Genomic DNA, 16,279 nt, shown 5'->3' on the forward strand with positions numbered 1-16,279 from the left:
CTTTTGGTGGTACTCAGTGTTTTTTGGGAACATTGTTTAAAAGTCAATTTATTCTTTTGGAAACTTATTTTAGAAGAAAAGAGTATATTAAATAATGGCAAGAGATTAGACACCATCTCAGGAAAAAAATTGACAGAAGAGGTGACCTTTTGTCACCCGGGCATTACATGTCAGACTGGGCATTACATGATTGTAAGATATTGTTGTCAATTGTGAGGGCCATACCAAGAACTGAGAGTTGGCAGAATAAATGAAGCAGGAACAGCAGAATGCTGGCAGTTACTAAAGCTGGGTGAAAGGTGGATGCCTGGGTGGCTCAGTCAGTTAAGCAAGTGCTTTCAGCTCAGGTCATCATCCCAGAGTCCTGGGATTGAGCCCCGCATCCTCCCTGCTTGAGCTTGTGCGCGCGCTCTCTCTCTCTCTCTCTCACTCACACACATTCTCTTGCGCTCTCTCAAATCTTTTTTTAAAAAAAAATTAGGTGAGAGGTATAGGAAGGTTCATTATACTGGGTTTTTTGTTTATATTTAAAAACTCCCAAAATAAAAAGCTTAACTTCTAGATGTTCCAGTAGGGAATGTTTCAATTCAAAAGTATTGCTTATCTAACTACATGCCTGCTGCTGTAAGGTGTTTTATGTTAGTCTTAATTGTATTCTTCAAAATGCAAGGGATTGTTGGGAAGGGGTGGTAGTCATTGACAAGGTGTGAAAGCTAGCATTAAAAGGAAAAGGAGTGGTTTCTTCTTCTTTTTTTTTTTTTTTTTTAATATGGAATATTTTGCTTTTTGGGTTTTTTTTTAAGATTTTATTTATTTATTTGACAGACAGAGATCACAAGTAGGCAGAGAGGCAGGCAGAGAGAGAGAGGGAAGCAGGCTTCTTGCTGAGCAGAGAGCCAGATGCGGGGGTTGATCCCAGGACTCTGGGATCATGACCTGAGCCGAAGGCAGAGGCTTTAACCCACTGAGCCACCCAGGCACCCCAGGAGTGATTGCTAAGTATCAGAACTCTGCTGAAAATCTTAGGACTATATAATACCACTTCACAAGAGCAGGAGAGAAATGACATTTCTTTATCTCCTGTTCTTCTAATGTTGGTTAGCACCTCACATAGCAGGCTCCTTTTTATTCATAAAAGAAAGGGTTCAAAGGCACACTGTAACTTTGCAGGAAGACTTTCAGAGGACTGTATTTAACAAGGAACTTTCCAACTTCACACATTCAGAAAACTGCTCACTTAGGAAGAAGATGGGCTTAGAGAATGCTGGCTTGCTAACCTCAGAAGAAGTTTGCTTTCAAGAAATCCCTTATAGCATTTCAAAAGTAGGGACTCTCTTAATGGGAACCTATAAAAACCTAAAAGAAAGTCATTCTCATTGCATATTTGCAATTATTTAAACACTGGATATGTTAAAATGGTTTTTAATGATTTTCATCATAATTTTTCTTTTTATACCCCCCATTTTTTCCATTATTGATCTGTACCCCATACCTTCCCACTCCAATACCTTTTCATTGGCTGATGCAGGACTTGAGAGAAAATTTCAGAGAAAAATTAGTGAAAATGAAATAGTAAGATGGTAAAATTTCCCTCTGCCACTGATAATTAAAGAAGATTGGGAAATTTAAACTGCTAAGATTACCATGTTTTACTAATTTAATAGTACATAGGTAGTTTCTTAAAGATTGGGCTGATTGCCTTGGCGGCATGCAGTTGATGGATGACTGTCATTATCTTCTCAAACCTGCCTGACACTTTAAGTAGAGAAAATGATAATTAAATTTTCAAGAGACCATGTTGAGATTATAAGATTTGGGGCTTGTAAAAGAACAAGCCTAACAGTTGGGTAGTCGTGGTTGGTGTGTTTTTATTGACCTGGGGGAAGGAATGGAAACATCTCAGGTTTTCTTTTACTTTATTTCCCTGTTCATTACCCCCCCCCCCCATTGATGTATTGTCCAAAGTGTTGGTAATGACTTGGAACTATTCAGGTTGCACAAAGCATTTAATGAAATCTTGCCTTAGACAAAACACTAGAGAGGATCATAATTAATGTCTCATTTTCTGCCAGTTGCTATTGATTACTCATTCAAGATCCCTTTGTTCTCAGAATGATAACAACTGTAGTTTGCATCACTATCTAATGAGATTCTCAGGATAGAATTCTTTAACAACATGCTGATAATTGCTAACATATCCCTGGAATTTCAATGTAAATGAATTTGCATCATAATACAATTATTTCACAAATATCAGTGTTTTCCAAATTCAAAATTTGTTACAGTCTGTTTTTTAATTATTTGTAAAAAATTAACATTAGACTGGTACAATATAAAAGCCCTACATTTCTATTTTGCCCTAGTTCCCTTTATCCTGAGTTTATTTGATTGTGAGAGGCTTCTTTGTCACTCTCCAGTTTCCCTGTCATAATCTCTGAAACTTCAAGCCGACTTACAACTAAACTGTACTGTGATGTTTCTCAAGTAAAAAAAAAAAAGTTACAAATACGGCAAAACTATACTAATTTTGCTCTTAGAACAGTTTTGTTTCTTCATCCCTCAGTGACAAAAGAACTCAACTGAGAAATTCTAACAGTTTATGTTCTTTATCTTGATTGTGTTTTATACTCTTTTTTTTAACCTCTTTAATTAGTACACTCCCCTTTCAAAAAGACAAATCTGGGAACAGTTGCTTGCCTTATATATTAAAATTGCGTACCGTCTCAGGGCTGTAAAATAGGCATGAAATTAAAGAACTGTGTAGAAAGTACTCAACAGAGGTTCTATAAGTCCATGTTAAATATTTTAAAGTTTTTGCAATGTGTGACTATAACATTAGTTAGTTTGAATCTTAATTTTCTAGAAAACAAATCACTGATGAGTTAGTGCTTCATTCTGATCATAAAATGACACTAACAATTTTTGACAGAGGGTTAATTAGGTCCTAATTTAAACCGAAGTTATGAATGGATAGCAAAGTATATTTAGTACTGTTTGGGCCAAGCCATTTAGTGGTGAAAAGCAGTTCTGAGGAAGCACATTTATGTTTATCAAGATTTCAGACACTTTCCATTTTTAAGGGTAAAGAATTTCCAAATTACTGCAGTGTAGTTCTGAATCCTCTGGGCTGCTGAGCCCCACCATTCTTACATAGGATATTCTTCTGCATTTCCTATTAAATCACATTTAGTGTGCCTTCCAAGATACTTAAGAAGTTACATCAATAAATGATGTTGGCCAAGCTCACTACTCTATTCCTCTCCTTTACTTTTTAGTCAGTATCACCATGAAGACTTACACTGACTAGTCTGTTTTTAAGTTCACATTTTAGAGTCAGTGTTTTTCAAACACTTTAAAGAGGGAGCGAGAACTGGGGGAGTGGGATGAATATATATATATTTATCATAGACTACTAAAATTCCATACAAAATAGGGATTTTTATGGAAGGCTAAAGGTTTGTCATACCTAATTTAAAATAAAACAAATAATAAATATTAAAAATAAAATGAAACTTACTCTAGTTTTTATTATAATAATCTAGGCTCTATTAGTGTTCCAGGGATGAACCTTCATTGGTTATTCTTCAGTAATTAGATGTATTTTTCATAGTTGAGGTTCTAGATGACTATTAAAAAGATTCTCCTCTAAGCCTGTGTTAAGAAATTTAGCGGTCTGTCATTTCAGAAAACTAATTCTGCCTTGAATAAGACAGCTCCGCAGAATAAAACTGCTTTGCCTAGTTCTGTATCCTCAGGGATTGTGTATTCTTTTTGCCTGAGATACCTCCAGGACAAGATCAGTGGTAATCAATAATGCTTCTCATTTGTTTTTAAGCAGGCAGGAAAATCAATAATAGGAGCTGATAGATAATTTTATTTTAGGGCAGAAGTTAAAATAGTTTATTATTCGTGCTTTAGTGTTACCAAAATGTTTGAAGAATCAAATAAAAGATAATTTTATTAGTGGTAGAATATCCAAATGTTACGCTTTATACAGCTTAGCCCTTGATTTTTTAGTCATTTTCCATTAGTTTCATGGGTATTACTTCCTAGATTATCAAATCCTTGTGAGGAAAATATTGTCTTAAACTTCTTTTGCATTTCTTATGCAAACTGAGAAATATAATATATCATACTATAGTACTGAAAAATTCATTTGAATTAACAGGATAGAATATCATCTTGTGTTCTTAAAAAGAAACAATTTCTCCTACATTTACCTTACCTAATCCTATAAATCATAATACAGACTGAACAGGCAGATGTGGTTATTCTTATTAGGACAGCTGAGTGAGGTTTTTTAGTGTTAATAGTCTCCGTAGAACAAGAATATAGAATGTTTCCTAACCATAAGGTTTATCACCATTAAAATTGGTAACAAGTAAGGTTTTCTCCTAAAAACTTTTGTTCTTTTTTTCTTCCTTTATTTCATGCATATGTGCAAAACCTACCAGTATGTATTCTATAGATAATACAGTTTTAGAATTGTAATCCATAAAGTCATTTGAAGGTTACTTCTCTTTTTTCAAGTTAACAGTCTTGTAAGTGGTAATTAGGTTCCTGGGCTGTCGTGGAAGTCTTCTTTGTAATAAAGAAAGAGCCTCTTAAACAGACCTAGATTCAAATCAGGGTTCTACTACTTGTTATCTATACAACATATAACTTATATAATAAAAGATTGCAGTAAATATTAATTGAGATGGTACATTTGTAAGTATGCTAGTCAATCCTTGATATTTATTCTGATTTTTTCCCAACTTTTTATTTGAAAAATTGCAAACCCACAGAAAAGATATAAGAATAATATAGTAGATGTCCATGGGCTCTTAATGAAATTTCGTAAATATTTCACCACATTTATGCATACACATTCCTTTTCTTTCACTCAATATGTGTATATGTTTGTATGTTGTATGTGAGTTTATAATACAAAGACATCTGCTGAATCATTTTCAGAATAAGTTGGCAGTTTTCTATTTCTTCTTGATCTCGATTGGTATAGTTTGAATCTGTCACACTTCTCTTTGAATTTAGCCTCTAATTGTCAACCCTCTCTCTAGGGAACTGTTCATTCTCTGATTTCCAACATCTTTTCTTACTATAGCCATTAGGAGTTGTAACTCAGCCAGCTTGGATTCAGGGCAGACAAGGTCTCCTGACTTAGGGGATAGAGTTTTGTGCCCAGGAAACAGTATATAAAATGCCATTCACCTCATTTTCATTCTTTTGTGACCCTTACAATGTAGTAATCTATGGGGAAAAAACCCAAAGAAATTGAATTTTTTATTTTCACTAGGGCCTAAAGCCATGATACTCACTTTTACTTAACCCTTATTTACTTCTACTGACAACCATGTGAGCAAATTATTAATATGTCCATTATACAAAAGGAAACTAATGCATTAATGTTAGATAATTTAACCAGAATCATACAGTCAGGATTGGAACTCAGGGTAGCTAATTCCAAAGCCCATGCTATTTTTAGGACATCACAGTTTTTGTAGATATTCTGCCTACTTTTAGGAATATTAGGAATATAAGAAATGTATTTCCCTATTCACCATTTAGATTATTTTATGCCTCTTTCAGACTTTATTATAAGTATATTTTACTTCTTTGAAAAAGTAATTCACTGGCTACATTTTACTCATCTGAAAGTTTCTCTGTCTTTATCTTAAAACTTAAGAGTTCTTCACCATTCTACATACTTAGTCTTTGTCCCTCCACCAAAGCATTTGGTGGGTCAATAAACATCTTCCAAAAAGGTCCAGATAGTAAATATTTTAAGCTTTGCTAACCATACAGTCTCCATTGCAACTACTAACCTCTTCCCATGGTAGCATGAAAACAGTCATAGCCAATACATAAATGAATGGGTGAGACTGTGTTCTAATAGAAGTATTTTCAAAACCAGGTACAATTTGACCTGTAGGCCTTGAAATTGACCCCTATTGTAAATCATCATCTTATATGCCCATCTCCTGTCTGAATTTGTTTAATTTTGTAAAATGACCCAAGTTCTTTTGTTCCTTCTACATGAAAATGTACATGATATAATATATATAGCAGGTGCCTCAAAGCATGCCATCCTGAAAGTAAGTTTTACACTGAGGAGGGAACATCTTAATAAAAGATCAGTGATATTTAGAGGAAAATTTCAAGGTACATGACCCCTGACCTTAAACGTGTTAGTAATAATATGTTCCATCTAGCATACTATAAGCCATATTCTGATTGCTATTTTAGGTATGTTGAATGTGCCCAGCATGACAAAAGAAAGACAAAACAGGTGTGACCATGGAAATCTCAGTGTAATGTGTTGGAGATTTGATGATTACTGGGTCACACTACTCACATGAGTAACATAATCAGGAGAGTCACTTCTAATGGTTTCTTATAGAAATAGAAATAAAACTGTGTTACATATATTTTCTCAATTTCAGCATTTCTTCTGGAGATTATTATCATAAGAGGGACTGTTTCTCCTTTATGTCTGATAATCACACCTTCCTTTCCAGTCTGTTGAGCCTCATATCATAAATTCTGATCTGTTGGAATTTATGCAATAAACACTAAATAATTATATTGATATTATGTAGTCTTTTCATGTACACATATTTATTTTCTGGTGTTTGAAATTTTCTTTTCCTCACTTTTCTCCTTTATAAAGGAAGATACCAACTCTTCAAAGAATAATTTACCTTTTGATGAGTCTGAAAAAATTTTCTTGATTATAAACATTTCTGAAAGATGTAATGATCTTTGGTTTAGTAATTGATTATCTCATGTGTGCTTCAGCATTGCTGAATAGGCTTTTTTAAACAAACTGAAAAATCAAATGAAAATTACTGGAAAGGATAGCAAAACATTAGATGCAGTGAAAGGAGTGATCAGAGGAAAATTTATAGTTGTAAATACCTGCATTAGAAAAGATCTCAAACCAATAACCTAACTTCATAACATAAGAACCTAAAAAAAGAAGAGTAAACTAAACCTAAAGCCAGCAGAAGGATGGGAATAATAAAGATTAGAACAGAAATTTTAAAAATGGAGAATAAAAAATAACAGAATCAAAAAATCAAAAGTTGGTTCTTTGAAAAGATCAAAAACTGTCAAACCTAATTACATTGACTAAGAAAAAAAAGTCAAATCACTAAAATAAGAAATGAAAATAGGGAGTATTCCCACCAGCCTTACAAAAATAAAAAGAATTATAAATGAATGCTATGAATAACTGTATGCTAATAAATTAGACAACCCAGATGAAATGGACAAAGTCCTGGAAATATACACCCTATGAAAACTGACTCAAGAGGAGATAAAAAATCTAAACAGAGATAAAACAAGAGATTGAATCAGTAATAAAAATTCTTTCGAAAAAGAGAAGCCTAGGACCAAATGACTTCAATAATGAATTCTGCCAGTCATTTAAAGAATTAACACCCATCCTTCTTAAATAAACACTTATTCTATGAAGCCAGCGTTACCCTGGATAAAGCCAGACAGATATCCCAGGGAAAAGGAAACTACAGGTCTATATCTTTTTTTGTATATTAATGTAAAAATCCTTTACCAAAGAGCAAGCTAAATCTAACAGCATATTAAAAGGAATATACACCATGATCCAAGTAGGTTTTATCTCAAGAATGCAAGGGTAGGTGCACCTGGGTGGTTCAGTAAGTTAAAGCCTCTGACTTCGGCTCAGGTCGTGATCCCAGGGTCCTGGGATCGAGCCCCATATCGGGCTCTCTGCTTGCCAGGGAGCCTGCTTCCCCATCTCTCTCTGCCTGCCTCTCTGCCTACTCGTGATCTCTGTCTGTCAAATAAATAAAAATCTTTAAAAAACAAAAAAAAAAAAGACTGCAAGGATAGTTCAACATATGAGAAGTGATCATTGTAATTTATTAACAGAATGAAGGGGGGGAAATCATTTGATCATCTCAATCAGTGAAGAAAAAGCATCTGAAAAAATCCGATATCCTTTCATGATAAAAACACTTAACAAATTAGGACTAGGAGGGAACTTTTTCTACTCGATAAAGGTCATTTATGAAAAACCTGTAGCTGATATCATGCCTAATGGTAAAAGTATGAAAGCCTTTCCCACTAAGATTGTGAACAAGATGGGTCATCTGGCTATCTCAGTCAGTAGAACATGTAACTTTTTTTCTCAGAATTGTGACTTTGAGTCCCATGTTTGGTGTAGAGGATTAAGAACAAGACAAGGGGGGGCGCCTGAGTGGCTCAGTGGGTTAAAGCCTCTGCCTTCGGCTCAGGTCATAATCCCAGGGTTCTGGGATCGAGTCCTGCATCGGGCTCTCTGCTCAGCGGGAAGCCTGCTTCCCTTCTTCTCTCTCTGCCTGCCTCTGCCTACTTGTGATCTCCATCTGTCAAATAAATAAAATCTTAAAAAAAAAAAGACAAGGACGTCTAGGGATCCCTGAGTAGCTCAAGTCAGTTAAGTGTGTGGCTTCAGCTCAGGTCATGACGCTAGGGTCCTGGCATCAAATCCCACATCGGGCTCTTTGCTCAGTGGGGAGCCTTCTACCGCTCCCTTTCTCCTGACTTGTGTTCCCTCTCTCACTGTCTCTCTCTCTCTGTCTCTGTCAAATAAATAAATAAATAAAACCTTTTAAAAAAAAAGTAAAAATTAAAATTAAAAACTAAAAAAGAAGCTATTTGAGCTAATAATGAATTTACCATAGTTGCAAGATTCATGATCAACACACAAAAAATAGTTCTATTCTATACACTAATAATGAACAAATCAAAAATAAAATTAAGTCACCAACTCCATTTAGCATCCAAAAAGAATAAAATACCTAGGAATAAATTTAACTACAAGTCTTATATAAAGGAAACTACAAAGCACTGCTGAAAGAAATTAAAGAATACCTAAGTAAATAGAAAAATATTCAGTGTTCATTGGTCGAAGACTTAATGATGTTAAGATGACAAAACTCCTCAAAGTGCAATCCCTATCAAAATTCCAGTGGTATCTTTTTTATAAATGGAAAAGCTGGTTCTCAAAGTTATGTGTAATTTCAAAGAAGCCCAAATAGCCAAAACAGTATTGAAAAAGAAGAGTAAAGTTGAAGTATGTAGTCTTTTCAATTTCAAAACTTATTACAAACCTACACTATGGAGCTGGCATAAGGCAGACATACAGACAAATAGGATAAGATTGAGAGTCCAGAAATAAACCCAAGTATCTATGAGCAATTGATTTTCAGCAAAGGGTACCAAGAGCACTGAGTAAGGAAATACTGTTCTTTTTAACAAATGGTGCTAGCATAACTGGATATACACTTTCAAACGAATGAAGTTGGCCCCATACCTTATACCATATACAAAAATTAATTCAAAGTGCGTCAGTGATCTATGTATGAGTTAAAACTATATATTTTTAGAAGAAAATATAGGGATAGATCTTCATTACCTTGACTTTGGCAGTGGATGCTTAGATATGACACCAAAAGCACAACAAAGAAAAAAAATAATGTAAGTTAGACTTTATCAAAATTAAAAACTTGTGTTTATTCAGGGATGTTAAGAGGTGAAAAGACCAGGATACCTAGGTGGCTCAGTCAGTTAAGCACCTGCCTTCAGCTCAAGTCATGGTCCCAGGGTCCTCAGATGGAGTCCTGCATCAGGCTCCCTGCCAGCAGCGAGTCTGCTTCTCCCTCTCCCTCTGCTGCTCCCCCTGCCTGTATGCACGCATGCTCTCTCTCCCCCTTTCAAATAAATAAATAAAATCTTTTTTTTAACAAAGTGAAAAGACAACCTATAAAATGGGACATGCAAATCATATATCTAATAAATGTCTAGTTTTCAAAACATAATATATAAGAATTCTTACAGTATAATATTACAGTAGAACTACAACCCAATTCAAAAATGCAATGGTCAAAGGACTTGAACTGATACTTTTCTAAGGTCATCAGGCCCATGAAGGAATATTTAACATCATTAATCATTAGGGAAATGGGAATCAAACCACAATAAGATACTACTTCATGCCCATAAAGATGGCTATAATTGAGAAAAGAAGGAGTAAAAAAAAGAGCAAGTAACAGGTGTTGGTAAGGATGTAATTAGAATCCTCATACATTGCTGGGGGGAATGTAAAGTGACACTGCCATGGTGAAAAACAGTTTGGAAGTTCCTTAAATTGTCATATGACCCAGCAATTCTGCTCTTGAGTATCTCCCATAAGAATTGAAAACAGGTACTCTGACAAATACCAAATACACGATATTCATGGCAACACTATGCCCAGTAGTCTAAAGCTAGAAACAACTAAAATGTCCCATCAATGCATGAATGGATAAACAGATTATAGTATGTTTATACAATGGAATATTATTCAGCCCTAATGAGGAATGAAGTACTAATAAAAACTACAGTGAGGATGCACTTCAAAAAACGTGAGGTGAAAGAGGGTCCCGTATGGTTCCAAATTATATGAAATATTCAGAATAGGTGAATTGATAGAGATAGGAAATTAGTTGTTGCAAAGGCTAGAGGAGGGGAAGAATGGAAGTAACTGATTAATGGCAATAGGGTTTCCTTTGGAGGTGATAAAAATGTTCTATAACTAGATGGTGATGGTCATGTAACATTGTGAATGCACCAGATGTCACGGAGTGGAAACTTTGCAATGGTTAATTGTATGCTATGTGCGTTCCAGCTGAATTTTTTTAAGCTGAAACAAAACAAAAAATACTTGAAATCATTAAATATGTGATAAACTGAAAGAGAGTTTTCCTTGATTATTAGAATGGAAGCAGGAACTGGGCTACTATGACCACTATTACAAAGTTCTGATTTTTTCTGACCAAAGCAGTACCTCTGTGCTAATCAGTGGCTAAAAGGACAACTACTAAGAATACGGCAGGTATTAAATTTGGGGTAGGAGGATAGTCTATTAGAGGGATCACAGCTCTTTTCACATGAGAGCATTCTCTCAACTGTATCCAGCACCCTTTCCAGTTGAGGCCTTTTTCTGTCTGCTACTAGAAAGTTGGAACCAAATTCTGCCAAACTGACTTCATTTGCTTTATGTTAGGGTCACTGGTTTAGTAGGTCAGGGCTGCTGAATCTCTGGATTTCAGTGACGCACTTAACAAAGTTTCATGTCACTGTAGCATATAGCATAGCATAGGGATCTCCTCAGCCTTGTCATCCTGATGTCTTTTTTTAATCCCATTTTTTATGCCCCAATACTAGAAAGACTAGTAAATGCAGCAGTTGACAGACTTAGAATCTAAAAAAAGCAGAAATGAATATTATGGATAAAATGTAAGAAAATTAATTTTATCAGGTAAATGTTAACTGTTGCACTTGGGACAAAAAACACAACTGAACAAGGAAACTGTTGGATGGGACAGGATTTGATAGCAAGATATGCAGTAAAGAGTAACAACATGTGATATCACTCCTAAACTTTTAATACGAGCTAGCACAAATGGGTTATTTAAATGCAGTTATTTAAATGACTCTGCACTAATCAGGCCACATCTGGGGCATTGTTATCCATTCTGTTTCACACGACACTTTTAGAAACTGAAAATAAATCCAGAGGTCTTATGTCAGAAATGATGAGGATTTCATTCAGTCCCATGCCATGAGACACAGTTGAAGAAAACAGGAATGGCTAGTCTTGACAATATTGGCAGTCTTCAAATAATGAAAGCTATCCTAAAAGAAAAAAGAAAAGGAAAAAGAACAGAATAGACTGCCAGGTATGGTCATGAAAGCATTCAAGCAAAGACTTGGTGAACATTTTTCAAAAATATTCTTGATTAACAGGTGGACCACATTGTAACTAAAGTGTCTTTCAACCTTAAGATTGCATAGATCTGAATATTTACTAGAAAGCAGGCAACATGAAGATAGGGAAAGAAAATATAAGTTTAAACCAATGGTCTCCTAGAACTCAAGTATTTTATCGGATGCATCTAAATTCAAGGCATGGTTGAAGGTACTGGCATCCTCTGAATAACCATTGGGAGTAACTCAGAAGTGGTAATACTTTCAGGTTTGGGTTGGTATCTGTAGGAAGATAACTTCTTTCCTTGGCTTTGTTTTATAGTCTAGTCTCCTGAGACAAGATCTGGGGCTTGGAAGCCCAGCACAGCTCTCTTCTTCAGGAAAACCTGGAACACCATACTACTCATTCTCTGCCTCAAGTTCCAGGAGAAGACCACTCCATGATTCTACAGCACTTGGTAAGTATGTTGTACAACAAATCCTTTCTTAAAAATGTTCCTTTTCGTTTTTTAAACTCTTAGTCTTCTGGCTACACTTTTATTTAGTAGGAATTTGGTTTCTTAGATATGATGTTGATAATAAGGCTAATTTGCATATAATAATGTATCAGATATTTAATAAACAATCAATTTAATATTCTTGTTTGGTCATCATAAGAGGAACTAAATAGTGAAAAGTGGGACTGGTTTTTCCTATAATAATAAAAATGCCATGGGCTAATATTAATACCTTATTTTTGACTGAGATTGATATAATGCTGAACAGTTAACAGTGTGGTTTTATATACTTTGTCATCTCTTAGGTCCAACAGCCCTGCTGGTCAATGAGTGTAATAACTAGATTTAACATAAAATGAGTCTCAAGAGGACATATTCGTATAATTAGTAGATGGTTTATCCAAGATAAAATTTAAGAATTTTTGACTCCACATCAATGTTTTTTGCATTTGAAGTTTTCTACTCCCCATTTTTTAAAAATTTGAGGTAAATCAATCATATTAAAATATACAATGCAGTGAAATTTAGTATATTCACAGTGCTGTGCAGCCATCATCTCTGTCTCGTTCCAAAGCATCACCTCAAAAGGAAACTCAGTGTCTATTAAGTTTTGAACCCTAATTTTCTTTAGTTTCCTTCTTTTACGCCTTATACATACCCTAACCAGGCCAGTTTGTTTTGTGTTGCTGTTTATAGCAAGCCTCAGGTACACTCTGGCACCTTATCCAAGCAGTTTTTAAGTGTGAGAATTATTGGTGATTCCTTCATAGGAATCTTCCTTTATACAAAATTGAAGTTATACAGGATAATTCTATCAAGGATAGGCCAGCTTCTGAAATAAATACATTCCACTAAAAGAAAATATGTCATCGGAGTGCCTGGGTGGCTCAGTGGGTTAAAGCCTCTGCCTTCAGCTCAGGTCATGATTCCAGGGTCCTGGGATGGAGCCCCGCATCGGGTGGGGCTCTCCGCTCAGTGGGGAGTCTGCTTCCTCCTCTCACTGCCTGCCTCTCTGCCTACTTGTAATCTCTGTCAAGTAAATAAATAAAATCTTTTAAAAAAAGAAAATATGTATAGTTATTTATTTTGCAAATACCAATTTATATATCTACCTTCTGTGAAAACTAGATTTTTGTGAAATAGCCCTTGTCCCTGGGTCTAGAGTATGCTTGAATATATGAAAGGGCAATGATAATCATGTTTGCATAGAGAGCTCTGACTAGATATGTCCACCTCTCAGCATTATGGGTGACTTAATATGTGTAATAAAGTAAGCCCAGAAGATGTAGACCAGTATAATGTTTATTAAAGAAATGATAAATTGTAAAGCATCTTTTCTCCATCTTCACCTTTGTTTCCCACCAAATGAGTTAGGGTAGGAACACTCATTGAAATCTACTTGTGTTAGTGTCACTAGAGAAATATCTTGTTAGTAAGCTATGTGAGTATATACTATGTCAAAAAGCACTAATACGGACCAATATAATATTACTAAAAATTCAGGGAGAAAATGAGTTATTGATTCACTAGGAATTAGGGTAGAGGTATAAAAACTCAAGTTTTCCAGAAATTAAAACTTGTATCTTCATTTTCATTTTTTCATTTTGATTATGATAGTGATCATATCTCCTTCATGCCAGGTATATATCTTTACAAAAGTTCTCTGAGGTTGTAATACTAACCTGTGTTACAGATGAAAAATCAAGACCCAGGAAGCTTAGCAACTTAGCCAAGACTTGGTACGCAGGGAAGCCCACTCATTTCCTGTATGAATACCACTTAGTGGAGTGTTAGTCCATTCTTCATTGTTATTTATCACTCTGCCACTCTTTCTTGGCATTGTAGTTACTCATAAAATCTCAGAGTTGAAAGGACTTCAGAGATCATCTTTACCCACCTCAGTATCTTCTCAAGCTGCTTAGATGCTTTACGAAATCTGCAAAACAGCATCTAGCTATCTAAATTAGAATATTTTGCCACAGGAGCGCCTGGGTGGCTCAGTGAGTTAAAGCCTCCCCTTCGGCTCAGGTCATGATCTCAGGGTCCTGGGATGGAGCCCCGCATCAGGCTCTCTGCTCAGCGGGGAGCCTGCTTCCTCCTCTCTCTCTGCCTGCTTCTCTGCCTACTTGTGATCTCCGTCTGTCAAATAAATAAAATATTAAATATATATATACATATATATATATATTCTGCCACAGATTTTAATATAAACATAGTAATAATGGCTAAAATTTATTGTCACTCTCTTGTCAGGCACTGCCCCAAATATCTTTCCATATTATCTTTACTACAATAGCTCTAAGGGGTGTTACTCCCTTTTTATATCTTATGTAACGGAAGCTCAAAGAGATTAAAAATAACTTGCCCAAGTTCACACAGCCACTGTATTTGTTGCTGCTGAAATTAGGAGCTGAAATTTGAATCCAGCCAGCTTACTCTAAACTGTTAGACTTTGCAACCCCTCAAAAGTAAACTGTGAATCCCAAATTCATTGTTTTTAAATAGAACATTATGTACATAATTGTGCAGTGAGGAGATAAAGATATAAAATAAGATATAAAATAAGATAAAGGAGATAAAGATATAAAATAAGATATAAAATAATCTCCAGTGAGGAGATAAAGATATAAAATAAGCATTTCCAGGTGCCTGGGTGGCTGAGTGGTTAAGCTTCTGACTCTTGATTTTGGCTCAGACTATGATCTCAGGGTTGTGAGATCAAGCCCCATGTCAAGCTTCATGCTGGACGTGGAGCCTGCTTGATTCTCTGCCTCTCCCTCTGCCCCTCCCCACCTCCTCTCTAACTAAAAAAAAAAGGAAAGGAAGAAAGATAAGAAACATTTCTATTTATATAGGCAATGTAAACTGTCCTAAACTAAATAAAACATTTTTTGCTAGTTATTAATCCAAAATAGATTGATGAGCTCCAAACTGATAGGAGCAGTTCAGTTGACTCTCTTGGTATAGAGTGTGGCTTTTGCTCAAAGGATACTGTATTTGTTAGTTTCGAAGAGTTAGGTTCTAGAAAAGCCTCACAAAGAATAAAAAATTTGCTTCTAAGATTTATAAGTATAGAGTGTGCCAGATATTGTTTATCTTGGCACTTTTCTTTTAAGGAAATATAGGCTGCCTCTTGGTATAGGAACTTAAAAAGTAATGAATGAATGATTTGCCCCTTTTTTAATGTATAAAATTTCCCACATGCTACTTCTAAAGTTACTTTTTTAGCTTTGCAGCCTTATTGTAAAGATGCCCTGTCCTAATTTAAAATACGAATATAATTCTTTCTTAAACAACTGTGTGTCTTACTGTGTCGTATAATTTATGACACAGGAAAATATGCTTGTTTAATTCTCATTTTTATGGTTTGCAAAATGGTATACTTTATGCCAGCCTTATTACTAGCGAAACGCTCTGAAAAATCCTGAATTTCATCCATTATTTGTTAAAGATTGGAAAGCTGCGCTTACCACCTTTTTTTTTTTTACAGTAAATAAGATGAACAGGTTTTAAATTTTAAATTTTAGATAAGTAAAATTAAACTACCAAGTAAAGCTGATTAGTTATCTGTGAAAATAGGTTCTCGTTTGTATCTTATAAAGAAATAGACTTTTTCTAGTTATTTTTGAAATAATATAAACACCCATGGACAAATCACACAACAGTTAGTACTGAATTTGCAGTTTTAACCACACATTGTAAACAGTAAGTGTTCTTACAGAATACTAGATGACATTGTATATGACAGTGCCTGTATTTTAATAGTTTATGTAGCATTTCTCTGACATGATTACAAGCATAATTTTTCATGGATTAAATTTTATTTCAAATTTTTAACATAATAAATTGTAGCACAGCATTAGCTTTCAGTCTGGTTAGTATGCTTTTAAACCTAATTCTTCATGTGATGTGGACACTGAATTTGTGTCTCTGTTTAGCAGTTTTATTATTAAAGTGACCTGTTGTACCAAATGCCCTCTGCAAGTGAAAGTGAGATATGTGATGTAAAG

At 35.0% G+C, this 16,279-nt stretch overlaps 1 protein-coding gene across 7 annotated transcripts in view; it reads left to right on the forward strand.

Annotated features, from left to right (window-relative positions):
• TCF12 (transcription factor 12) overlaps positions 1 to 16,279 on the forward strand; it is a 389,941-nt gene that overhangs the window by 291,633 nt on the left and 82,029 nt on the right. For all 7 annotated transcript variants that reach the window (XM_059371992.1, XM_059371995.1, XM_059371994.1 and 4 more), the window contains one exon: positions 12,095 to 12,230. In XM_059371992.1, coding sequence (XP_059227975.1) covers positions 12,095 to 12,230 — 136 coding nt within the window. The remainder of the gene's footprint in view (positions 1 to 12,094; positions 12,231 to 16,279) is intronic.

Source organism: Mustela nigripes, chromosome 13 (genome assembly GCF_022355385.1).
Source record: "Mustela nigripes isolate SB6536 chromosome 13, MUSNIG.SB6536, whole genome shotgun sequence".
NCBI classification, from domain to species: domain Eukaryota; kingdom Metazoa; phylum Chordata; class Mammalia; order Carnivora; family Mustelidae; genus Mustela; species Mustela nigripes.